The 27755-nt window shown below is 37.1% G+C and overlaps 1 protein-coding gene across 1 annotated transcript in view; it reads right to left on the bottom strand.

Moving 5' to 3' along the window:
• Window positions 1-4342, bottom strand: part of GCFC2 (GC-rich sequence DNA-binding factor 2) — a 72894-nt gene extending 68552 nt beyond the window's left edge. The window contains exon 1 of the mRNA XM_065890797.1: window positions 4066-4342. Within this exon, the coding sequence (XP_065746869.1) occupies window positions 4066-4342 (277 nt within the window). The remainder of the gene's footprint in view (window positions 1-4065) is intronic.
• Between the last annotated feature and the right edge of the window lie 23413 nt (window positions 4343-27755).

The following is a 27755-nucleotide window of genomic DNA, read 5'->3' as shown; positions in this document are numbered from 1 at the left end:
TTAAAGAATGAAATGAAAAGAGGAAAGGGAACATAAGAGAAAAAAGAAAATGACAAAAAGTGAAAGGATATTTAAATGAAAAAAGAAAAACAGTGATAGTGAATAAGTAGAAAAAGAAAAGAATACTTAACGTACATTTCCTATATGCTAGACATACTGAAATCTGGTTTACGAGATTTATTTCATTTAACATTCACAACGCTATAAAGTAAATGCTATTACTGATGAGAATATTAAGGATTGGAAAGGCTAAATAACATGTCCAATGTCACAAAGTTACTAAATGGAGAAGCTGAGCTTTCAATCAAATTTCATCCAATTCTGGAATTTAGGCTCTTGCAATATAAATACTAAGTTACATTTCAATGGCTGGTGGTAAGAAGTACTATAATGAGTACTGTAGCCTCAAACCAAATCATGGATCTATTTCCATTGTGTGATTCTGGAAAGGACACAGTCAATTAACCTATTAAACAAAGACAGCATTAAGAGAGAACACCAACAGAGGTACTGTGAGAATCAAATGAGCAAAGTGTAAAGGACTTTATGATATTATTGACAAAAAAGGACTTGTTAGTTCACAAATATTTTGTAATAGTTGTGAATAACCTTAAGATTTAAAATTACATAAATAAGTACTCTTATATTAAGAACGTTCCTGAATTAGAAAACCTATATAAATTTCAAAAAAGCTGGAGTAAAATCAAGAATTAAAAGACAAAGTAATATATCGCTTCTTGGCCATTTGGCTAAGATCAAGTGTAAAAGACAAGGAATATAGCTGTAGCTTACATCTTTCTTAGCTACTGCTATTTATAACAACTCCTACATCTTCTTAAAGTGAAGTAAAGTTACACCAGAGCAGTGGTTCTCAGAGTATGATCCATCAACCCTTGGAGGTCCCTCAGACCCTTTCAGCGGGTCTGAGGGAAAAGCCAAACTACTTTCATCACATTAACTTGTTACTTGCCCTTTCTACTCTGTTGGTGGGTAAAACTGCAAATCTTTTAGTATGAATCATAACAGTGATACCAACCTGCAGAAGCATCCACTGTATTCTTTTCCACCTTGTACTAGCAAGAAAAATAGTTTCACTTATTGTCCTTAATGAAACAATAAAAAAATAATTTTATTAAATTTTGGCCCTGAGTACACATCTTTTTAATATTCTGTGGATCAAAATAGAAGCATGCATAAAGCACTTCTGGCGCATAATGAAATGCAATGGTTGCCTCAAGGAAAAGCACTTGTGTGATGAGCTGCAAGTTGAACTTAACCACTGTCTTTGAGGAGGAAAACCTTTCTACTTGAAAGAATGACAGACAAACTCTAGTTATTCAGACATGGGTATCTGACAAACATTTTCTTAAAAACGAGCAAAGTTGTGCCTATCACTTCAAGAATTAGAAATTTCAAGTGAAGTCTATAATTTTGGGAAAACATACCCTCTACTGTGAACTTGATAGCTTTCCAATACTTAAAGACTGATGATGTCAGTAGTAGCATTAAGAGAGTTTTTCTTTTGACATTGTAATAAATTGTACCAACACTTGCAAGAACTGCAACTCGGTGAACCACTACTTTCCAAAGAGTCAATGCATGATGTTACCAATCATGCATGGGTAAAAGAGCCATTCAAAGTGCAAAACACACCGACAGATTTTAATCTAGTGGAGTACAAAAAAATTGACTGATATGGTTTCAGATTCCTCATGCCAACTAAAAATTGGCACTTGCCTTCTGCATCTACAAGGATTAAGTCACAAACTGCTGTAGCTGCTGATTTTCAATACACCCTGAAAGGAGTTCAGGGCAGAGATGAGGAATGAGGTACTCTGTGCTTTGGGAAAAACTGGCAGAACAGGCCTTCAGACAGATATTTTCAGAAGATTTTATGAGCCCAATTCTTACATCTCCTCATATCTGGAAATGCACTAAAATCATTAATGGTGATGTCTGCTCCTCATGACTAGCAGCAACCCTCTGCCAAAATGTGTGTTTGACCGCACAAACCCCTCTTCACTAATATCATATGTAATACTGACCTCTCCCCTACCTCTGTGGAGCAGTTTCTCACAGCTACCTGAAACGCTGTCTCCTGGGCTATAGTTCTCATTTTGCCCCAAATAAAACTTAACTCACAAACTTTCACGTTGTGCATTTTCTTCAGTCGACACACATTGCAAACTAACCTTTAAGAACCTATTACTTTTTGAGCTTCATTGTAATATTAAAGCAGAACACCTTCAATGAACTAAAAAGGCTCTTAAGTACTCCTAATCATCTATCTGTGGTTTCCTTCATACATTCAAACAAAACAACATATTTCAATAGACTGAATGCAGAAATATCTGTGAGAATTCAGCTGTCTTCCATTAAGCCAGACATTAAAGAGATTTGCAAATTGAAAATGTCACTCTTACTATTTTTCAGAAAACAGTTATTTTTCATTAAAAAGGTTTATCTGTACATGAGTTAATTTTAAAAAAGAATAAAAATTTATCTTAATTCCTAAGATGGTAAATATTATAGATATAATCCACAGAATTATTATAGATATAATCCACAGAAACAAAAGCTCTTTGGGATCCTTAATTATTCTTAAGAGTATAATGGGTATGTATACCTTTAAGACCAAAAGGGTACTCTTAAGACCAAAACATTTGAGAACCACTGTTTCACTGTTTTAGAAGGCAAGAGAAGAGGCAACTCCTGGGACCCCCCCATTAAAGTTTAACCAGATGACTCTTACATAAAGCAAAAAATATTTTAAAAGTCATCAGAACTTCAGATAAACAGGTGAATAACAATGACTAACAAATCACCAAAATCACTTGGACTAAAAATGGGAGAAAATTTTTTTACCTCAAGACTAACCAAAAACTATGTATTTTTTTACAGATACTTTTTTATTTATTGAAATTATACCATGTATACTGTCTTGAAAATAACAATAAATTATGTAACATATCATTAGCAACATAGGTTTGTTTTCTACATGGTTATTTCATCCTGTGACAAGCCAGAAATGCTGAATCATCATTCTATTGGTGGCATCATCCACAGGTGACAAACTGGAGATTCTACTCATGTCAACAGGCCAGGGATTACCTCAGTTCATTAAACCTGAGTGTTAGGTATCCTGGAGAAACATGGTTTGCAGACAAAAGAAGGTAAAAAGTGCCATTTATCTGGAGAAGCTGGTTGCTTTTAGGGCCTTTACTATGAGCTTCACTACTGAATTTTTTTAGAAGTTCCTTTTAGAATGAAACATAATCTCAAATATTTTTATGTGTGTCTGAGTCAGAAGTTAATGTATTTAAACTTCAAGACCCTATTTATACAAGTTCCTTCCAAGTCCTTGTTCCTGTGTTTTTATTTCTAACTTTTCCTAACTATATAGTTTTATTTTTAACTATATTATTATTAAACTCCAATTCAAACTAGAACACATCTTATGTAACCAAGTTTATGCTGCTTGAATTCTATTTTTAAGAACGCAAAGGTACTTCAAAATTACTACATTGTATTTAACACCATTATTGGTACTCTACAGGGTCACCAATCTGTTGTTAGTGGCATATATTGCTATTTTTATCTTTTCTTTAAATAACCGCTTAAAAAACAAAACGCAAAAGAAAACGTCCCAAAGCCTGTCACCTAAATTTTTCTAGTGTATCGTTTTGCTTGTTTTCGAGGAAAAGAACTGGGAACAGAAAGTACCTTCACCTACCTAGGAGTATTAGGAATTTTTAAACTCTTCTGTGACGATTTAGGTTCTTCATAAGCATGAAGTGCAGCACCAAAGCTATATATAATTAGTGAGGGTTTATCTGACAGTGCAAACACGGACAAGCCCAAACCTTGCAGTATTCTTTCTACTCCCCCAAGGGGCCCAATACGGAGATGCAGGCAGCAGGCCAGTGATCGCAGGCAGGTATCTCCGCGATTCATCGTTGTTCGTGGTTGGCAAAGGGTTGTAGAAACCTCTAGAGAATCCCGCGGCCTCTTTCCCCATCCTCCCCACACTCCGCCCCGGGCACCCACCCTGCTGCCCCGCGTCACCTGGGACGTCCGAGCCTCCGTCCAAACGCGGAGCCGCTCTCGCGGCGTGCCGGGAACTGGCCCAGACCCGGCCGCGGCCCCGGCCCCGACCCCGGGCCCGGCGGGGTAGTTCCGCCGCTTCCGCGTGGCCTCCTCCAGACGGCAGCCCTTCCTCCTCAGGGCCCAGGTCTGTCTGCTCCCCCGGCGCCCCGGGTTCAGCAAATGGCTCCTGGGTGCTGTCGCTGTCACTAGAGTCCGCTCGGCGCTGCCGGAAAGTCCTTTTCGGCCTGTGAGCCATAGCAGGTTCACTTCCTGCTCTGGCTAACCCAGGCCTACAGCAGTCACCCAGGCGCACGCTCCCGCCTCCTGCCTTTCCGTCGCATGCGTGCGCCCTACCGGCGCGTCTTCAACTCCAGCTTCGCCATGCGCATGCGTGCCTTGTTCCCTTCGATCTGTTCGACCGAGTTCGGTTCCCAGGGCTGAGGCATGTAGAGCGTTTTTACTTTGCAAGGCCAGATTGTGCAGATGGTCGCAGAGAATCTCGCTGACTTCCGGAGGTGAGTTCCACAGAAAGCTGCACTCACAGACTCTTGTGCAAACCCTATCTGGGATTATACCCACATCCTGGACTGGGACTGGATCTGCTCTTCTACTTTCTGGAGAGAGTGAAGTTCTCTCCAACCAAGAATTAAAACAAAAACAAACAAACAAACAAAAAACAAGCAAAAAAACCGCAGGTGTGTGTGTGTTTGAGATTGTCTCTGAAAGCTAAACAGTAAAATCTACACAGTAAAATCTGCACGTAAATGATAGGTGCACAAATAAGCAAAAATCAAATGATTGCTTCCAAGTATCAAGGCTTCAGTCGAACCTGGTTAAATACGTTGGTCCATAAGAAAAAAAAATGTATTTGAAAAATGGGGATGTTATTTAAAAAGAAGCACAGAGATAACAAGGACAGCCCCACAGAATTACCTTTAGAAACAGGTAAAGAGCAACAAGAGAGCAAGAAGCCTTTTTAGGTACCATAATCATCACTACTTTATATTATTTGCTCTTTCTCATGAATACGAGGAATTTCTTCCCCCAAGATGACATGAATAATGCCATATATCTTATTTGCCCCCACTATACTAATTTACAATACTAGCTTATTAATCAACTGGTTATTAGGAAACTTTGCATTATTCATATTTTATATAATTTAAAATTGCAGAGGTTAATAATTGAAAGGAAATTGGCGTATGAAATATTCCCAGCTTTTGGAAATCCTTTATCCCCTAGTGAAGTGACATTTTATTCTGCTTCTCTAGCCATTGATCAGTGGGTTCTGAGCTCCCTCTAGTGAGAAATGTGCTACTTACAGAAGGATTGTGTCAATCTTGGAAATTGCCTTTCTCATAATAGAGCTACTTTTCATTCTCTGTTGTTATAAGTAATAGATATATATTCATTTTTAAGCCAAACCTACATCAGATTTTCTCAGAGAACAAATATTGAGAAGTCGTATTAATAAGTTATCACTCTCTCCTTTGGGAATTAAAAACACTTATTGTGGAAATAGATCCACAAAAGTATGGACCTAATTTTGTTTTCATTTTTTCAGTATCTATTTTTGAGCACTTACTATGACGGTCTCTTGTCCTGGGCCCAAAGGGTCATGATATACATGGGGGTCATGCTCCCGGTGGTCAGGTGCTATTAGCCAAATTATCCCTACAGTTTGGCTTGTTGGAAATTACTTAAAAAAAAAATGATGCTCAAAATATTTAACGTAAGATCTACACTCTTAACAAAATTTTAAGTGTACAGTACAGTATTGTTAATTATAAACACAATGTTGTACAGCAGATCTCTAGAACTTTTTCCTTTTAACCAAAGTTTTCACCTGTTGTACTTTAACTCCCCATTCCTCCTCCTTCCTGCCCCTGGCAATCACCATTCTCCTTTTTGCTTCTATGAGTTTGGCGATTTTGGGTACCTCATGTAAGTGGAATCATGCAGTATTTACCCTTCTGTGACTTAGCATAATGTCCTCAAAGCTCATCCATTTTGTCACATATAGTGGGATTTCCTTCCTTTTTAATGATGAATGATATTCCATTGTCTCTATATACCACATTTTCTTTATCCATTCATTGGACAATAGACATTTAGGTGGTTTCCATACCTTGGCTATTGTGAAGAGTGTTGCAATAAATGTGGGAGTGCAAATATGTCTTCAAGATCCTGATTTCAATTCTTGTGGATAAATACCCAGAAGTGGGATGGCTGGATCACATGGTAGTTTTATTTTTAATTCTTTGAGGAACTTCCCTACTGTTTTCCATAACAACTGCACATTTCACATTCCCACCAACTGTGTGCAAACATTCCAGTTTCTCCACAACCTTGCCAACACTTGTTGACTATTGATTGATTGACTGATTGATACCGGCCATCCTAGCAGATGTGAAGTGATATCTCATTGTGATTTTGACTGGCATTTCCCTGATTAGTGATGTTCAGCATCTTTCACATAGCTGTTGGCTTCTTTGGAGAAAGTCTATTCAAATCCTTTGCCCATTTTAAAATTGGGTTATTTGGTTTTGTTGTTGGTTTTGTTTTGTCATTGAGTTGTAGTACTACCTTATATATTTTGGATATTAATCTCTTATCATATATATGGTTTGTCAATATTTTTCTCCCTTTCCATAGTTTGCCTTTTCAGTCTGTTGATCATTTCCTTTGCTGGGCAGAAGCTTTTTAGTTTGATGTAATCCTACTTGTCTATTTTTGATTCTGTTGCCAGTGCTTTTGGCATCATATCCAATAAATCATTGCCAAGACTAATGTCATGAAGATTTTCCCTTAAATTTTCTTTTAAGAATTTTACAGTTTAAGATTTTATGTTTCAGTGTTTAATATATTTTGAAATGATTTTTGTATATGGTGTAAGATAAGCATACAATTTTGTTCTTTTGCATGTGGATATCCAGTTTCCCCAACACCATCTGTTGAAGAGACTATTCTTTCCTATTGTGTGTTCTTGGTACTTCTGTTAAAGATAAGTTGACTGTATATGTGTGGGTTTATTTCTGGGTTCTCTATTCTGTATCATTGTTCTACACGTCTGTCTTTATGGCAGTACCATACTCTTTTTTTTTTTTTTAATCTTACTTGAAACTTCTATGTGTTCTTTTTTTTTTTTAACATCTTTATTGGGGTATAATTGCTTTACAATGGTGTGTTAGTTTCTGCTTTAATAAAAAAGTGAATCAGTTATACATATACATATGTTCCCATATCTCTTCCCTCTTGCGTCTCCCTCCCTCCAACCCTCCCTATCCCACCCCTCCAGGTGGTCACAAAGCACCGAGCTGATCTCCCTGTGCTATGCGGCTGCTTCCCACTAGCTATCTACCTTACATTTGCTAGTGTATATATGTCCATGCCTCTCTCTTGCTTTGTCACAGCTCACCCTTCCCCCTCCCCATATCCTCAAGTCCGTTCTCTAGTAGGTCTGTGTCTTTATTCCTGTCTTACCCCTAGGTTCCTCATGACATTTTTTTTCTTAAATTCCATATATATGTGTTAGCAAACGGTATTTGTCTTTCTCTTTCTGACCTACTTCACTCTGTATGACAGACTCTAGGTCTATCCACCTCATTACAAATAGCTCAATTTCGTTTCTTTTTATGGCTGAGTAATATTCCATTGTATATATATGCCACATCTTCTTTATCCATTCATCGGATGATGGACACTTAGGTTGTTTCCATCTCCAGGCTATTGTAAATAGAGCCGCAATGAACATTTTGGTACCTGACTCTTTTTGAATTATGGTTTTCTCAGTGTATATGCCCAGTAGTAGTGGGATTGCTGGGTCATATAGTAGTTCTATTTGTAGAATTTTAAGGAACCTCCATACTGTTCTCCATAGTGGCTGTACCAATTCACATTCCCACCAGAGGTGCAAGAGGGTTCCCTTTTCTCCACACCCTCTCCAGCATTTATTGTTTCTAGATTTTTTGATGATCGCCATTCTGACTGGTGTGAGATGATATCTCACTGTAGTTTTGACTTGCATTTCTCTAATGATTAATGATGTTGAGCATTCTTTCAAGTGTTTCTTGGCAGTCTGTATATCTTCTTTGGAGAAATGTCTGTTTAGGTCTTCTGCACATTTTTGGATTGGGTTGTTTGTTTTTTTGTTACTGAGCTGCATGAGCTGCTTATAACTTTTGGAGATTAATGCTTTGTCAGTTGCTTCATTTACAAATATTATCTCCCATTCTGAGAGTTGTCTTTTGGTCTTGTTTATGGTTTCCTTTGCTGTGCAAAAGCTTTGAAGTTTCATTAGGTCCCATTTGTTTATTTTTGTTTTTATTTCCATTTCTCTAGGAGGTGGGTCAAAAAGGATCTTGCTGTGATTTATGTCATAGAGTGTCCTGCCTATGTTTTCCTCTAAGAGTTTGATAGTTTCTGCCCTTACATTTAGGTCTTTAATCCATTTTGAGCTTATTTTGGTGTATGGTGTTAGGGAGTGATCTAATCTCATACTTATGCATGTACCTGACCAGTTTTCCCAGCACCACTTATTGAAGAGGCTCTCCTTTCTCCACTGTACATTCCTGCCTCCTTTATCAAAGATAAGGTGACCATATGTGTGTGGGTTTATCTCTGGGCTTTCTACCTGTTCTATTGATCTATTTTTCTGTTTTTGTGCCAGTACCATACTGTCTTGATTACTGTAGCTTTGTAGTATAGTCTGAAGTCAGGGAGCCTGATTCCTCCAGCTCCGTTTTTCGTTCTCAAGATTGCTTTGGCTATTCGGGGTCTTTTGTGCCTCCATACAAATTGTGAAATTTTTTGTTCTAGTTCTGTGAAAAATGCCAGTGGTAGTTTGATAGGGATTGCATTGAACCTGTAGATTGCTTTGGGTAGTAGAATCATTTTCACAATGTTGATTCTTCCAATCCAAGAACATGGTATGTCTCTCCATCTATTTGTATCATCTTTAATTTCTTTCATCAGTGTCTTATAATTTTCTGCATACAGGTCTTTTGTCTCCTTAGGTAGATTTATTCCTAGATATTTTATTCTTTTTGTTGCAATGGTAAATGGGAGTTTTTTCTTGATTTCACTTTCAGATTTTTCATCATTAGTGTATAGGAATGACAGAGATTTCTGTGCGTTAATTTTGTATCCTGCTACTTTACCAAATTCATTGATTAGCACTAGTAGTTTTCTGGTAGCATCTTTAGAATTCTCTATGTATAGTATCATGTCATCTGCAAACAGTGACAGCTTTACTTCTTTTCCGATTTGGATTGCTTTTATTTCCTTTGCTTCTCTGATTGCTCTGGCTAAAACTTCCAAAACTATGTTAAATAAGAGTGGTGATAGTGGGCAACCTTGTCTTGTTCCTGATCTTAGTGGAAATGCTTTCAGTTTTTCAACATTGAGGATGATGTTGGCTGTGGGTTTTTCATATATGGCCTTTATTATGTTGAGGAAAGTTCCCTCTATGCCTACTTTCTGCAGTATTTTTATCATAAATGGGTGTTGAATTTTGTCGAAAGCTTTCTCTGCATCTATTGAGATGATCATATGATTTTTCTCCTTCAATTTGTTAATATGGTGTAACACATTGATTGATTTGCGTATATTGAAGAATCCTTGCATTCCTGGAATAAACCCCACTTGATCATGGTGTATGATCCTTTTAATGTTCTGTTTGATTCTGTTTGCTAGTATTTTGTTGAGGATTTTTGCATCTATGTTCGTCAGTGATATTGGCCTGTAGTTTTCTTTCTTTGTGACATCCTTGTCTGGCTTTGGTATCAAGGTGATGGTGGCCTCATAGAATGAATTTGGGAGTGTTCCTCCCTCTGCTCTATTTTGGAAGGGTTTGAGAAGGATAGGTGTTAGCTCTTCTCTAAATGTTTGCTAAAATTCGCCTGTGAAGCCATCTGGTCCTGGGCTTTTGTTTGTTGGAAGATTTTAAATCACAGTTTCAATATCAGTGCTTGTGATTTTTCTGTTCATATTTTCTATTTCTTCCTGATTCAGTCTTGGCAGGGTGTGCATTTCTAAGAATTTGTCCATTTCTTCCAGGTTGTCCATTTTATTGGCATAGAGTTGCTTGTAGTAATCTCTCATGATCTTTTGTATTTCTACAGTGTCAGTTGTTACTTCTCCTTTTTCATTTCTAATTCTATTGATTAGAGTCTTCTCCATTTTTCTCTTGATGAGTCTGGCTAATGATTTATCAATTTTGTATATCTTCTCAAAGAACCAGCTTTTAGTTTTATTGATCATTGCTATTGTTTCCTTCATTTCTTTTTCATTTATTTCTGATCTGATTTTTATGATTTCTTTCCTTCTGCTAACTTTGGGGTTCTTTTGTTCTTCTTTCTCTAATTGCCTTAGGTGCAAGGTTAGGTTGTTTATTCGAGATGTTTCCTGTTTCTTAAGGTAGGCTTGTATTGCTATACACTTCCGTCTTAGAACTGCTTTGCTGCATCCCATAGGTTTTGGGTCGACGTGTCTCCATTGTCATTTGTTTCTAGGTATTTTTTTATTTCCTCTTTGATTTCTTCAGTGATCAGTTTGTTATTAAGTAGTGTATTGTTTAGCCTCGATGTGTTTGTATTTTTTACAGATCTTTCCCTGTAATTGATATCTAGTCTCATGGCGTTGTGGTCGGAAAAGATACTTGATACAATTTCAATTTTCTTAAATTTACCAAGGCTTGATTTGTGACCCAAGATATAATCTATCCTGGAGAATGTTCCATGAGCGCTTGAGAAAAATGTGTATTCTGTTGTATTTTGGTGGAGTGTCGTATAAATATCAATTAAGTCCATCTTGTTTAATGTATCATTTAAAGCTTGTGTTTCCTTATTTATTTTCATTTTGGATGATTTGTCCATTGGTGAAAGAGGGGTGTTAACGTCCCCTACTATGAATGTGTTACTGTCTATTTCCCCTTTTATGGCTGTTAGAATTTGCCTTATGTATTGAGGTGTTCCTATGTTGGGTGCATAAATATTTACAATTGTTATATCTTCTTCTTGGATCGATCGCTTGATCTTTATGTAGTGTCCTTCTTTGTACCTTTGAATAGTCTTTATTTTAAAGTCTATTTTGTCTGATATGAGAATTGCTACTCCAGCTTTCTTTTGGTTTTCATTTGCATGAAATATCTTTTTCCATCCCCTTACTTTCAGTCTGTATGTGTCTCTTGGTCTGAAGTGGGTCTCTTGTAGACAGCATATATATGGGTCATGTTTTTGTATCCATTCAGCCAATCTGTGTCTTTTGGTGGGAGCATTTAGTCCATTTATATTTAAGGTAATTATCGATATGTATGTTCCTATTCCCATTTTCTAAATTGTTTTGGGTTCGCTATTGTAGGCCTTTTCCTTCTCTTGTGTTTCTTGCCTAGAGAAATTCCTTTAGCATTTGTTGTAAAGCTGGTTTGGTGGTGCTGAACTCTGTCAGCTTTTGCTTGTCTGTAACGGTTTTAATTTCTCCATCAAATCTGAATGAGATCCTTGCTGGGTAGAGTAATCTTGGTTGCAGGTTTTTTTCCTTCATCACTTTAAATATGTCCTGCCACTCCCTTCTGGCTTGCAGAGTTTCTGATGAAAGATCAGCTGTTAACCTTATGGGGATTCCCTTGTGTGTTATTTGTTGTTTTTCCCTTGCTGCTTTTAATATGTTTTCTTTGTATCTAATTTTTGACAGTTTGATTAATATGTGTCTTCTCATATTTCTCCTTGGATTTATCCTGTATGGGACTCTCTGTGCTTCCTGGACTTGAATAACTATTTCCTTTCCCATATTAGGGAAGTTTTCAACTATAATCTTTTCAAATATTTTCTCAGTCCCTTTCTTTTTCTCTTCTTTTTCTGGAACCCCTATAATTCTAATGTTGGTCTGTTAAATGTTGTCTCAGAGGTCTCTGAGACTGTTCTCAGTTCTTTTCATTCTTTCTTCTTTATTCTGCTCTGCAGTAGTTATTTCCACTACTTTATCTTCCAGGTCACTTATCCGTTCTTCTGCCTCAGTTATTCTGCTATTGATCCCATCTAGAGTATTCTTAATTTCATTTATTGTGTTGTTCATCGTTGTTTGTTTCATCTTTAATTCTTCTAGGTCCTTGTTAAATGTTTCTTTCATTTTGTCCAATCTGTTTCCAAGATGTTGGATCATCTTTACTATCATTATTCTGAATTCTTTTTCATGTAGACTGCTTAGTTCCTCTTAATTTGTTAGGCCTGGTGGGTTTTTATCTTGCTCCTTCATCTGCGGTGTGTTTTTCTGACTTCTCATTTTGCTTATCTTACTGTGTTTGGGGTCTCCTTTTTGAAGGCTGCAGGTTCATAGTTCCCATTGTTTTTGGTGTCTGTCCCCAGTGTCTAAGGTTGGTTCAGTGGGTTGTGTAGGCTTATGGTGGAGGGGATTAGTGCCTGTGTTCTGGTGGATGAGGCTGGATCTTGTCTTTCTGGTGGGCAGGTCCACGTCTGGTTGTGTGTTTTGGGGTATCTGTGGACTTATTATTATTTTAGGCAGCCTCTCTGCTAATGGGTGTTGTTGTGTTCCTGTTTTGCTAGTTCTTTGGCATAGGGTGTCCAGCACTGTAGCTTGCTGGTTGTTGAGTGAAGCTGGGTGCTTGCTTTGAGATGGAGATCTCTGGGAGATTTTCGCCGTTTGATATTATGTGGAGCTGGGAGGTCTCTTGTTGACCAGTGTCCTGAAGTTGGCTCTCTCACCTCAGTGGCACAGCACTGACTCCTGCCTGCAGCACCAAGTGCCTTTCATCCACACGGCTCAGAATAAAAGGGAGCAAAAGTAGAGAGAAAGAATTAGTAGAATTAGGAAGAAAAAAAGAAAGAAAGGAAGAAAGAAAGAGAGGAAGGACGGAAGGAAGAAGGGAAGGAAGGAAAAAAAGATAGAAGATAAAGTAAAATAAAATAAAGTAAAATATAATAAAGTCATTAAATTAAAAAATAAGTATTAAGAAAAAAATTAATAAAAAAACAATGGATGGATAGAACCTTAGGACAAATGGTGGAAGCAAAGCTGTACAGACAAAATCTCATACAGAAGCATACACATACATACTTACAAAAAGAGGAAGAGGGGAAAAAATCATAAATCTTGCTCTCAAAGTCCACCTCCTCAATTTGGGATGATTCATTGTCTATTCATGTATTCCACAGATGCAGGTACATCAAGTTGATTGTGGAGCTTTAATCCGCTGCTTCTGAGGCTGCTGGGAGAGATTTCCCTTTCTCTTCTTTGTTCTCACAGCTCCCAGGGGCTCAGCTTTGGATTTGGCCCCGCCTCTGAGTGTAGGTCGCCAGAGGGCGTCTGTTTTTCCGCTCAGACAGGACGGCATTAAAGGAGCCGCTGATTCGGGGGCTCTGGCTCACTCAGGCCGGGGGGAGCCAGGGGCACGGATTGCGGGGTTAGCCTATAGCGGCAGAGGCTGGCATGACGTTGCACCAGCCTGAGGCTCGCCGTGCGTTCTCCCGGGGAAGTTGTCCCTGGATCCCGGGAACCTGGCAGTGGCAGGCTGCACAGGCTCCCCAGAAGGGAGGTGTGGATAGTGACCTGTGCTCGCACACAGGCTTCTTGGTGGCGGCAGCAGCAGCCTTAGCGTCTCCTGCCTGTCTCTTGGGTCCGCGCTTTTAGCTGCGGCTCATGCCCGTCTCTGGATCTCCTCCAAGCAGCACACTTAATCCCCTCTCCTCGCGCACCAGGAAACAAAGAGGGAAGAATAAGTCTCTTGCCTCTTCGGCAGGTCCAGACTTTTCCCCGGACTGCCTCCCGGCTAGCCGTGGCGCACTAACCCTCTTCAGGCTGTGTTCACGCTGCCAGCCCCAGTCCTCTCCCTGCACTCCGACCAAAGCCCGAGCCTCAACTCGCAGCCCCGCCTGCCTCAGCCGGTGAGCAGACAAGCCTCTTGGGCTGGTGGGTGCCAGTCAACACCGATTCTCTGTGTGGGAATCTTCCACTTTGCCCTCCGCATCCCTGTGGCTGCGCTGTCCTTTGCGGCTCTGAAGCTCCCCCCCTCCGCCACCCGCAGTCTCCGCCCGCGAAGGGGCTTCCTAGTGTGTTGAAACCTTTCCTCCTTCACAGCTCCCTCCCACTGGTGCAGGTCCCGTCCCTATTCTTTTGTCTCTGTTTTTTCTTTTTTTCTTTTGCCCTACCCAGGTACGTGGGTAGTTTCTTGCCTTTTGGGAGGTCTGAGGTCTTCTGCCAGTGTTCAGTAGGTGTTCTGTAGGAGTTGTTCCACGTGTAGATGTATATCTGGTGTATCTGTGGGGAGGAAGGTGATCTCCGCGTCCTACTCTTCTGCCATCTTCCCCTCGTCCAGTACCATAGTCTTTTGATCGTTGTAGTTTTGCAATAGATTTAAAAATCAGGAGATGTGATGCCTTCAACTTTGTTTTCTTTCATAGAGTTGTTTTGGCTATTCAGGGTGTTTTGTGCTTCCAGATGAATTTTAGGATTTTTTTCTTATTTCTGTAAAAATTGAGATTTTAATACGGATTGCTTTGAATATGTAGACTCTTTGGAAGTAGTATGGACATTGTAACAATATTGTCTTCCAATTCATAAACACAGGATGTCTTTCCCTTTATGGTATTTTCTTTCATCAATGTTTTGTGGTTTTCAGTGTAGAAGTCTTTACCTCCTTGGTTGAATTTATTCCAAAGTATTTTTTCCTGTTTGATGCTATTGTAAATGGGATTGTTCTCCAAATTTCCATTTTTGATTGTTCATTGTTAGAGTGTATAAATGCAGCTGATTTTTGTGTGTTGATTTTGTATTCTGCAATTTTCTTGAGTTTACATATTCTTTCTAATAATTTGTGTGTGTTTGTATGTGTGTGCATGTATAGTTTTTAGGGTTTCCTATATATAAGGTCAAATAATGACAATTTTACTTTTTCCTTTCTGATTTGGATACCTTTTATTTCTTTATCTTGTCTAATTGCTCTAACTAGGAATTTCACTACTGTGTTGAATAAGAGGTGAGAGTGGGCATCTGTCTTGTTTGTGATCTTAGAGAAAAAGCTTTCACTCTTTCACCATTGAGTATGATGTTAGCTGTGGGTTTGTTGTACATGGCCTTTATTATGTTGAAGTATGTTCCTTATATACCTAATTTGTTGAGGGCTTTTTTACCATTAAAGGATGTTGTATTTTGTCAAATGCTTTTTCTGCATCTACTGAGAGGATCATATTGTTTTTACCTTTTATTCTATTTAATGTGGTGTACCACATTTTTGATTTGCATATGTTGAATCATCCTTGCATCCTGGGGATAAATCCCACTTGATCATGGTGCATGATCTCTTTAATATGTTGTTGAATTCAGTTTGCTAATATTTTGTTGAGAATTTTTGTATCTATATCCATCAGGGATATTGGTCTATAGTTTTCTTGTAGTGACCTTAGCTCGATTTAGTATTAGGGCCTCTTAAAATGAGTTTGGGATGGTTCCCTCTTCTTCATTTTTTTTGAAATAGTTTGAGAAGGATTGGCTTTAATTCATCTCTAAGTGTTTGATAGAATTCATTAATGAAACCATCTCATCCTGGATGCTTCTGTGTTGGAAGGTTTTTGATTACTGATTCAATCTCCTCACTTATTATTGGTTTGTTCATATTTTCTATTTCTTCATGATTCAGTCTTGGTAAGGTATATGTTTCTAGGAATTTATCCATTTATTCTAGGTTATCCAATTTGCTGGTGTATAATTGTTCATAGTAGTCTTTTATGATCTTATGTATTTTTGTGGTACCTTTTGTAATGTCTCCTCTTTCATTTCTGATTTTATTTATTTGAGTCTTCTTTCCCCCACCCTGTGGTTAGTCTAGCTAAAAGTTTGTCAATTTTGTTTATCTTTTCAAAACAACAGCTCTTAGTTTTGTTAGTATTTTCTATTTTTCCTGTCTCTATTTCATTTACTCTGATTTTTGTTATTTCCTTCCTTCTGCTTATTTTGAGGCTTAGTTTGTTCTTTTTTTTTTTAGTTCCTTGATATGTAGTTTATTTGGGATCTCTCTATTTTCTTAATATATTCATTTATAACAATAAAATTTCCTCTATTAACTGCTTTTGCTGTAGGTTTTGGTGTGTTGTAATTCCATTTTCATTTGTTTTGAGATTTTAAAAAATTTTTATTTCTTATTTGAACTATTGGTTGTTTAGGAGTGTATTGTTTAGTTTCCACTTATAAATTTTCCAGCTTTCCTCTTGTTGGTTTCTAGTTTCATACCACTGTGGCCAGAAAAGATACTTTATATGATTTCAATCTTCTTGAGCCAGCTGTTAATCTTGACAAGTAAGCTGTTTTTAGTTGGCTCACAGTCTTAACTTCCAGGAGCGGGTGCTTCTGGTAACAAATGTCTTTGTTCAGCCCAGTATTATTTAGCATGAAAAACAGGAAAATATAATTCTTTCAGAATTGTTTAACTTAGGGACCAGAAAGCATATTTGATCTCAGTAGGGAATTGTTTTAGTTTCACTTCTTATAAGAGTGAGATCTTAAAAGCACTAATTTTTGGTAGGCAATAAAATAATAATAGCAGCCAAAATTTATTGAGCAACTACTATGTGTCAGGTATTATGACAAGCACTTAACATATATTATTTCATTTTATACTCATAGCATCCTTACTAGTTGGAGCATTATCCCTGCTTTCTTGGATGAGGAAACAGAGGAACAAAGAGAAAAATTAAGAAAAGCTCCCTAGGACAGATGTCAGCATCATGGTGGTGTGAGATGCTCTTTTAATCTTCCCCCTTTAATCTACAACAATAAAACATCCCTGACTTAACAAATGTTTCTTTTCCCAACACACCAAGATGCTGGAGAGTTCCACACATCTGTACATCTAAAGGTGGGTGGACTGGAACACATAGAAGAGACAGAACCAGGGAAAAGTAGAGGTGGTGCTTGTAATCCTGGCCCTCTGGCCATGGAGACTGAGCCCCAGAGAGCCTGGTAGCAGCAGGGGAGGTAGCATATGTGACTCCAGCATCCTGACCACAGTGACATCTGTGGCCACAGGGAACCAAGCAAAAGCAGCAGTGGGGCCTGTGACCTTGTCCTTCCAGCTGTGGAGGTGCCCACAATTCTGGCTCCCTGCCCACAGCATTGACGCCCCCAAACCTAAAAACCCTGGATATGGCAGAGGTGCCTGTGACCATGGCTCTACCTGCCATGCTTCATCTCCCTCTGTGTGACCCAGGCAAACTTGGATGTGATGGAGGCATCTGCCATCCCAGTGTCCTAGGTGGTGATACCATTGACAGCAGCAACACTGGCAGCAGCAAGGCACCAGTGACCCTGGAGACACAAACAGTGACAATGAGGCCATTGGCAACACCTCTGGAAGAGGAGGTGGAGGGTAGAAAGAAGGTGAATTCTCAAATATAGCCGGAGGCAGCTCAGGTAAGAGATATCAAAAGCTTGTGCTCTAGTGCCACTTACTGAAAAGGAAAATAAAGACCTCTAATTACTAACTTGTTGAGTTGTTAGAATCCAGTAGAAAATACTTTACCTAAAGAAGAAAAGTGTTCACTACTTCAAATGCTCTGGCAGAGGAACAACTCATCAAACACCATGAAAAAACACAATAACAGAGTATTGCAAAAGAAAATGACAATTCTCCAGAATTCTGATCTAATTAATAACATGAAGAAACTCAATGAGCTCTAAGAAAACTCAGAAAGGCAGTTCAATGGGCTCAAGAATAAAATTAATGAACAAAGGAATACTTTATCAAAGAGACTGAAACTCTGAAAAAGAACCAAACAAATTCTGGAGATGAAGAACTCAAAAAATGAGATTAAGAATGCATTAGACAGCACTAAAAATCAAACAGGCCATATGGAAGACAGATTTTGCAAGAACAAAGATAGATATCTAGAAATGATACAGGTAGAAAAGGAGAGAGAGCTAAGACCAAAAAAATGAAGAAATTCTACAATAACTATCTGACTCCATTAGGAAGGGCAACATAATGATAATAGGTATCTCAGAAGGAGATGAGAGTGAGAAGGGAGCAGTGAGTTGATTTAAAGAAGTAATAGCTGAAAAATTCCCAAACCTGGGGAAGGAAATGGGTATATAAGTCAATGAAACTAAAAGAACACTTAATTGCCTTAATGCAAAAATACCTTCTCCAAGACACATATTCAAACTGTCAGAAGTCAATGACAAAGAAAGAATTTTAAAGGCAGCCGGGTGGGGTGGGGGTAACCTACAAAGGAACCCTCATTAGGCTATCAGCAGATTTCTCAACAGAAACTCAACAGGCTAGGAGAATGGAATGACATACTCAAAATATTGAGAGATAAAAACTGTTAGCCAAGAATACTCTATCCAGCAATGTTATCCTTCAGATATGAAAGACAAATAAAGGCTTTCCCAGACAAATAAAAGCTGAGGGAGTTCATCACAACTAGATCTGCCTTGCATGAAATGTTGAAAGGAGCTCTTCTACCTGAAATGAAAAGGCAAAAATGTACACAAAACTTTGAGTAGGGTGATAAATAGACAGAATCAGAAACTTGCAACTCTGTATCCAAATAGGTTGTTAAACAATTATAGGATAAAGGGAGAAAGCGGGAAAAAATAACTATAGCTACTTCAATTTGGTAATGAACTCACAACATAAAAAGGGATAATTTGAAACAACAAAAACATAAAAGAGGCAGAAGAAAAGGACAGAACCAGTAAAGGCAAATGAAGATAAGATGCCATCAGCAGAAAAATGACTATTTTATCTATGAGAAATTTTATACAAACCTCATGGTAATCACAAAACATAAATCTGAAGCAGTGACATGCAATATAAAAAGAGAGGAAACAGAAATGTCACCAAACAAAAATGGCAGACAAAAACACAAGGAAAAAGAAACAACAGAGATATAGAGTAACCAGAAGACAAAAGATAAAATGGCAGTACTAAGTCCCCATTTATCAATAATCACCCTAAATACTAATGAGTTGAATTCATTAATCAAGAGACACAGAGCTGATAGATGGATTAAAAAACAAGCTCCAACTATGTGCTGCCCCCAGGAGACTCAGCTCTAAAAGCAAACATAAGTGCAAAGTAGAAGGATGAAACATGATACTCGAAGCAAATGGCAGCCAAAAGAAAGTGAGTGTAGCCATACTCATATCAGATAAAATAAACTGCAAGCCAAAAAATGTAGCGAGAGACAAAGGTAGACATTATATTATGATAAAGGGGACAATTCATCAAGAAGACATAAGTTATTAATATATATGCATCTAACACAGGAGCAAATATAAAACAATTATTAACAGACTTAAAGGGTGAAATTGACAGCAACACAATAATAGTAGGGGATTTTAAAACCCCACTTCCATCAATGGATAGACCATCCAGACAGAGAGTCAACAAGAAAACAATGGCCTTAAATATAGAACATTCCATCCAAATACAGCAAATACAAATTCTTCTCAATGGAACCTTGAGAATCAAGGTGAGACCATATGTTAGGACATAAAACAAGTCTCAATAAATTTAAGAAGACTGAAATAATATCAGCATCTTTTCCAATCACAATGGTAGGAAACTACATATCAACTACAAAAAGAAAGCTGGGAGACTCACAAATATGTGAAGACTAATCAACAGCCTATTGGGTCAATGAAGATATCAAAGGAGAAATTGAAAAATACCTGAAGACAAATGAAAATGAAAATACAACATACCAAAATCTGTGGGAGGCAGCAAAAACAGTTCTAAGAGGGAAGTTCATAGTGATAAAGGCCTACCTCAAGAAATAAGAAAAATCTCAAATAAACAAGCTAATTTTACACCTAAAGGAACTAGAAAAAGAAGAATAAATGAAGCCCAAAGTCATCAGAAGGAAAGTAATAATAAAGATCAGAATGAAAATAAATGAAATAGACACTACAGAAACAATAGAAAAGATCAATATAACTAAGAGCTAGTTCTCTGAAAAGGTAAACAAAATTGACAAACCTTTAGCTACACTCACTAAGAAAAAAGGAGAGAAGTTTCAGATAAATAAAATCAGAAACAAAAGAGGAGAAATTACAATGGATACTACAGAAATACAAAGGGTTATAAGAGAATACTATGAATAGCTACACAACAACAAATTGGACAACCTAGAAGAAATAGCTAAATTCATACAACCTTCCAAGACTAAATCATGAAGAAATAGCAAATTTGAATATACCAATCACTAGTAAGAGTAAGTAAGGAGATTGAAACAGTAATCAAAAACCACCCCCAAAACAAAAGTTCAGGATCAGGCAGCTTCACAGGTAAATTATGCCAAACATTCAAAGATTTAATGTCTATCCTTCTCAAATTCTTCCAAAAAATTGAAGAAGAGGGAATGCTTTCTAACTCATTTTATGAATCCAACACTCCCCTGATACCAAAACTACCAAGGACAACACACAGAAAGAAAATTACAGGCCAACGTCTCTAATGAACATGGGTGCAAAAATCCCCAATAAAATATTAGAAACCAAATACAACAATGCATTAAAAGGATCATACACCATGATCAAGTGGGATTTATTCCAGGGATGCAAGGATATTTCAACATCTGCAAATCAATCAACATGATATACCACATTAACAAAATGAAAGGTAAAAACCACATGATTATCTTAATAGTTGCATAAAAAGCATTGACAAAATTCAACACACATTTATGATAAAAACTCTCAATAAGATGGGTATAGAAGGAATGTACCCCAACATAATAAAGGCCATATATGTTAAGCCCACAGCTTACATCATACTCAATTGTGAAACTGAAAGCTATCCCTCTACAATCAGGAACAAGTCAAGGGTGCCCACTCTCACCACTCTTATTCAACATAGTATTGGAAGTCCTCATCAGAGCAGTTAGACAAGAAACAGCAATAAAAGGCATCTACATCAGAAAGGAAGAAGTAAAACTATCACTATTTGTGGATGACATGGTTTTATATGTAGAAAACCCTAAAAACTCCACCAAAACACCATTAGAAATAATAAAGAAATACTGTAAAATTACAGGGTACAAAATCAATATACAAAATATGTTGTATTTCTATACACTAACAACAAACTGAAAGTAAAAGAAATCAAAACAATCCCATTTTCAACTACATAAAAAAATAAAATACCTAGGAATAAATTTGACCAAGGAGGTGAAAGATCCATACACTGAAAATTATAAAACATTGTTGAAAGAAATTGAAAAAAAACACTAAGAAATGAAATGATATTCCATGCACATGGATTGAAAGAATTAACATTGTTAAAATGCCTATAACTATCTAAAGCAAACTACAGATTCAATACAATTCCTGTCAAAATCCCAATGACATTTTTCACAGAAATAGAACAAAAAATCCTAAAATCTATGTGGAACCATAAAAGACCCTAAATAGTGAAATCAATCTGAAAGAAAAAGAACAAAGTTGGGGGTATCATACTCCCTGATTTCAAATTATACTACAAAGCTATAGTAATCAACACAGCATGGTATTGGCAGAAAAACAGATACATATATTAATGGAGAATTGAAAGCCCAGAAATAAATTCATACATATATTTTCAGTGAATTTAGCACAAAGGAGTAAAGAACATACGATGGAAAAAGGATAGTCTCTTCAAATGGTATTGGGAAAACTGGACAGAGTGAAAAAGAATGAAACTAGATCACTATCTTACAGCATACACAAACATCAATTCAAAATGGATTAAAGGCTTGAATGTAAGACCTGAAACCACAAAACTCCTAGAAGAAAACATGGTCAGTATACTCTTTGACACTGGTCTTAGCAATGTCTTTCTGGATATGTCTCCTTAGGAAAGGGAAACAAAAGCAAAAATAAACACATGGGATTACATCAAACTGAAAAACTGCCACCCAGAAAAGGAAACCATTAACAAAATGAAAAGCAACTTAACAAAAGGGATAAAATTTTGCAAATCACATAACCAGTAAGGAGTTAATATCATATATATTTATATAATATATAGCACATATAATATAGCTATTTAGAAATAACCTAAGTGCCCATCCATGGATAGTGGATAAGGATGGACAGTGAAATACTACTCAGCCATGAAAAGATAAAATCTTGCCATTCACAGCAACATGTGTGGACCTTGAAGGTATTATGTTAAGTGAAATAGGTCAGACGGAGAAAGACAAATACCATATGATTTCACTCATATATGGACTGTAAAAAAAGAAAAGAAAATCAATGAACAAACCAAAACAAACAAACAACCCCCCCCATATAGGTACAGAGAACAGAATAGTAGTCACCAGGGGGCAAGAGAGGTAGGAGGAAGGAGAAATTGGTAAAGGGGTCAACTGTATTCTGATGAATGGAAAAAATTTTTTTGGTAAGCATGCTGTAGTGTATACAGAAGTTGAAATATAATGTTGTACACATGAAACTTATGTAGTGTTACAAACCAGTGTTACCTCAATAAAAGACTTACATTAAAAAAGAAAAGTTCCCAAGTTAAAGTACTAGCTAGAAAGTCATGGGACAGTGATTTAAATCCAGGCAGCATAATCTGAAGCCTTTTGTTTCAGCTACTACATGACACATCACAAGGGCAACTTTCCTCAAGGAAATGCAGCAATGTGAAATAGCTCATGCTGTGGTGACCACAGCCTGTTCATGCATTGCAATCAATTTAAGATCAATATACATGGCAATTTAGTAAGATGAAAAGATATAACAAAGAACAGTGTCAAGGGTGATCATGAGTGACTTTCTTCATTTTGAATCTTTTGCCCCTTAATTCTAGACAAAAATTCTAGAGCTTTGCTTCTATTCCAACAATCAGTTCTCTAAGTCCAAGCTTCTTTTCAGTGCCTCAACTGGAGTTTTTTTAAATTGTGTTTTTATTTCCTACTATGAGCTGTGAAATACGTCCATAAAAATACACAAAACAAAAATGTACAGGTCATGGACTTATTGCAGAGCAAATCCCTCTGTAACCACCATCAAATTAAAGAGACAAAACATTGCTAGCACTCTAGCAATCTCGTTTATGGCCCCCCTTTCAGTCCCCATTTCCCTCTCACTGCTTCTCAAAGTAATCATTATTATGATTTTATAGTAATCACTTTCTTGCTTAAAAAACGTTTTACCACCTAAGCATGCGTCTTTAAACACTATGGTGTAGTTTTGTCTGTGTTTTTGAACTTTACATAAATGGAATCACCATGTGTTTATTGTTTTGGGCCTGGACTTTTTCTCTTTTTTGCTTAATAGTGTTTGTATTATATTTCCACATTTCTCTGTGTAACTGTAAACCAAAATGGTTTTTATTGCTGTGCAGTACTTCATTGTATGAGCATACCACAGTTTATCTATTATAATGTTGATGCTTGGTAGTTTTTAGGTTTTTACCACTGTTTTAAGGAAAAGAGCCCAATCTTTCCCTCCTGTGTAAGGAAGAACACAGTTATCCTCTTGTATTTCCCTTTACTCTCACATTACTACCACGCTTACAATGCTCTGACACTAAGTGTTTGGGAGTTTCTCCCAACAAACAATTTTGTGATACCAGTTGGATATTCTACAATTAAACCAAATTTTGACACTGTTTACCTGGGGATAGCATCAGATCCACTGGTTAAGGGCCCAGTCCCATGAGACTATCCCCCACTTCAGATGCCAATCTCAAGTAGTAGGTCTCCAGGTTACCCACAACTTTTGTATGACCTGGCTTAAGATCAAAGGTTCTCATGGATTTCTCCCTATTGGATTCAATTATTTGCTAGAACAGCTTACAGGGAAAAACTTACCAGTTTGCTAAAGGATATGATAAAGGATACAGATGAACAGCCAGATGAAGAGATATGTAGGGAAAGGTCTGGCAGTGTTTTGAGTACAGGAACTTCTGTCCCCTTGGAGTTGGGGTGTGTCTCTCTCTTGGTACTTGGATGTGTTCACTAACCTGGAAACTCTCTCAACCCCATATAACTGGGATTTTTATGGGGGCTTCATCACATAGGCACAATGGATTATTAACTCCATTTTCAGCCATTCTCCTTTCTCAAGAGAATGAGGAGAGCAGGGCTAAAAATTTCAAACTTCTAATCATGGCTTGGTCTTCCCTGTGACTGACCCTGATCCAGCAGCCCATCCAGAGTCACCTCACTAGAACAAAAGACACTCCTATAACCCAGGAAATTACAAGGTTTTCAGGAGTCCTGTGTCAGGAACTGGGGTCAAAGACCAAATATTAGAACAAAAGATGCTCCTCACGCTCCTATCACTTAGGAAAGTACAACGATTTCAGGAGCTCTGTGCCAGGAACCAGGAGCAGAGACTGTTACTGAACCAAACTTGAGTCCACTCGCCCAACACCCAGCAAAGCCTATTTACCAACACTGGGTTGTAGTGAAGGAAAGTACAGCATTTACTGCAGGGCCAAGAAAGGAAAATGGGAAGCACATACACAGAAGACCCAAAATCCCTGTTGGCTTTCAGGGAAAGGTTTTAAAATGCAAGGTGAGGAAGAGGGTTGCAGGGTGCTTGATCAGCTCATGGATATTCTGATTTGTTGGTGGTAAGGTAACTGAGTGGTGTTTCAGAGTCAACATCATCAACCTTCTAGTTCTAGCTGGTCTGGGGCCTACATGCTGGTGGTCAGCAGTTAACTTCTTTCACCTGTTGGGGGTTTTAGTATCTGAAAAACAACTCAAGGATATGGCTCAGGATATTATCTATAACCTTTAAGAAGGAACTAGAAGTGCTTGACTTTGTCTTATGGCTAAACTACTATTATTGTTTCTTGCTTGGCTGTTTTCCTTAGTTTCTGCATTTCTCTGATTAAATTTGCTCATTGGCATTCAGGGAAGGTTTTAGGAGGCTAAGGCTCTCCTAAAAACAAGAGGCAGGGGACATGGGGATCTGTTCCTGGGAAGGCTCCATAGGGACCTATAATAGAAATATATATCTATCATCTGACAGCCATATTGCAAATAATATAGTCATTAAAACTTATACCTGTCTTGGGGTAATGTTCACACAGTTCTGTTGGGTATTGTCCTATGAGTGAAACATTGGGATCATGGATTATGCATATCTTTAATTTCAGTGGAAAATGCCAGCTTTCCAAGGTAGTAGCCACCTAAATTTATACTTCCATAAATTTATATGTATAAAAGTTTTAATGATTCTTTATCCTTGCTAACACTTGGTATTGTCAATTGTCTTACTTTTAGTCCTCTGGGTCCTAATGGCTTTAATTAGAATTTCCTTGATTACTAATGAATAAGAGCCCTTATTCATATATACATATAAATAATATATATAATATATATGTATGTATTATACATACACACACACACACATACATCCTACCTAAAGTTCCTCTTTTGTGACTTTCCTATTCAAGTCTCATCCATTTTCTATTGCTTGTTTTTTTCTTAATGGCACATAGCTTTTTGTTATGTATTGTGTATATGAGCTCTTTGACTGTTATACATATTGCAAATATGTTCTACCACCTTGTGTTTGGCTTTTTCACTCTCTTAATGGTTTTTGGTTTTTTGTGTGTGTGAAGAGAAATGCTTAAATTTTTAATGTTAATGTAAAGCAATTTAATTATCATTTCCTTTATCTTTTGTGCTTTTGTGTCTTATTTTAGAAATCTTTCTATATACCCCAAGGTCAAAAATATAGTCTCTGATAGTATATTATGGATATAGATCTATAATGTACCTGGAGTTGATATTTTTTGGGTATGGAGTGAGATGACAGTCAAATTAATTTTCATATGGCTATCCAATTGACCTAATTTAATTAAAAATTATATAATGGAAAATTTCCAAACATATATAATAAGTACACAGAAGAATTTAATGAACTCTCATTATTCAGCTTTGATAATTTTCAACTCATGGACAACTTGTTTCATCTCTACTCCCATCTAGTCTTTTTACACATTATTTCAAAATATGTCACACATATGGTGTTTCATCCAAAATATTTCAGGTATGTCTAAAACATAAAGACTATATTATTAAAAAAAATAGTCACAATAAAATTATCACACTTACAGTTGGTAATACTTTAAATTTTTTTACTGAACTATAGTAGATTTACAATGTTGTCATAGTTTCAGGTGTACAGCAAAGTGAATCAGTTATACATATACATATATCCACTCTTTTTAATATACTTTTCCCATATAGACTATTGCAGAGTATTGAGTAGAGTTCCCTGTGCTATACAGTAGGCCTTTATTAGTTATCTATTTTACATATAGTACTGTCTATATGTCAGTCCCAATCTTCCAATTTATGCTTCCCCCTCTTACATCCTGTAACCATAAGTTTGTTTTCTATATCTGTAATTCTATTTCTGTTTCATAGATAAGTTCATTTGTACATTATTTAGATTCCACTTATAAGTGATATCACATCATATTTGTCTTTGTCTGACTTACTTCACTCAGTATGACAATCTCTAGGTTTATCCACGTTGCTGCAAATGGCATTATTTCATTCTTTTTTATGACTAATATTCCATTGTATATATGTACCACATCTTCTTTATCCATTCCTCTGTTGATGGACATTTAGGTTGCTTCAATGTCCTGGCTATTGTAAATAGTGCTGCAATGAACATTGTGGTACATGACTCTTTTTGAATTATGTTTTTTTCAGGGTATATGCCCAGTAGTGGGATTGCTGGGTCATACAGTAGTTCTATTTTTAGTTTTTTAAGGAAATTCCATACTGTTCTCTATAGTGGCTGTATCAATTTACATTCCCACCAACAGTGCAAGAGGGTTTCCTTTTCTCCACACCCTCTCCAGCATTTATTGTTTGTAGAGTTTTTGATAGTGGTCATTCTTACCAGTGTGAGGTGATACCTCATTGTAGATTTGATTAACATTTCTCTAATGATTAGTGATGTTGAGCATCCTTTCATGTGTTCATTGGCAATCTATATTTCTTCTTTCGAGTACTGTCTATTTAGGTCTTCTGCCCATTTCTGGATTGGGTTGTTTGTTTTTTGGATATTGAGCTGCATGAGCTGCTTGTATATTTTGGAGATTAATCCTTTGTCTGTTGCTTAATTGGCAAATATTTTCTCCCATTCTGAGTGTTTTCTTTTTGTCTTGTTTATAGTTTCCTTTGCTGTGCAAAAGCTCTTAAACTTCATTAGGTCCCATTTGTTTATTTTTGTTTTTATTTCCATTTTCCTAGGAGGTGGGTCCGATAGTGATTTATGTCCTAGAATTTTCTGCCTATGTTTTCCTCTAAGAGTTTTATAGTGTCTGGCTTACATTTAGGTCTTTAATCCATTTTGAGTTTACTTTTGTATATGATGTTAGGGAGTGTTTTAATTTCATTCTTTTACATGTAGCTGTCCAGTATTCCCAGCACCACTTATTGAAGAGACTGTCTTTTCTCCATTGTATATTCTTGCCTCCACTGTCATAGATTATGTGACCATATGTGTGTGGGTTTATCTCTGGGCTTTCTATCCTGTTCCACTGATCTATATTTCTGTTTTTGTGGCAGTACCATACTGTTTTGATTAATGTAGCTTTGTAGTATAGTCTGAAGTCAGGGAGCCTGATTTTTCTTTCTCAAGATTGACTTGGCTATTTGGCATCTTGTGTGTTTCCATATAAATTGTGAAAA

The sequence above is a fragment of the Phocoena phocoena genome, chromosome 14, assembly GCF_963924675.1.
Source record: "Phocoena phocoena chromosome 14, mPhoPho1.1, whole genome shotgun sequence".
NCBI classification, from domain to species: Eukaryota; Metazoa; Chordata; class Mammalia; order Artiodactyla; family Phocoenidae; genus Phocoena; species Phocoena phocoena.
This window is presented reverse-complemented; position numbering and strand designations above follow the sequence as displayed.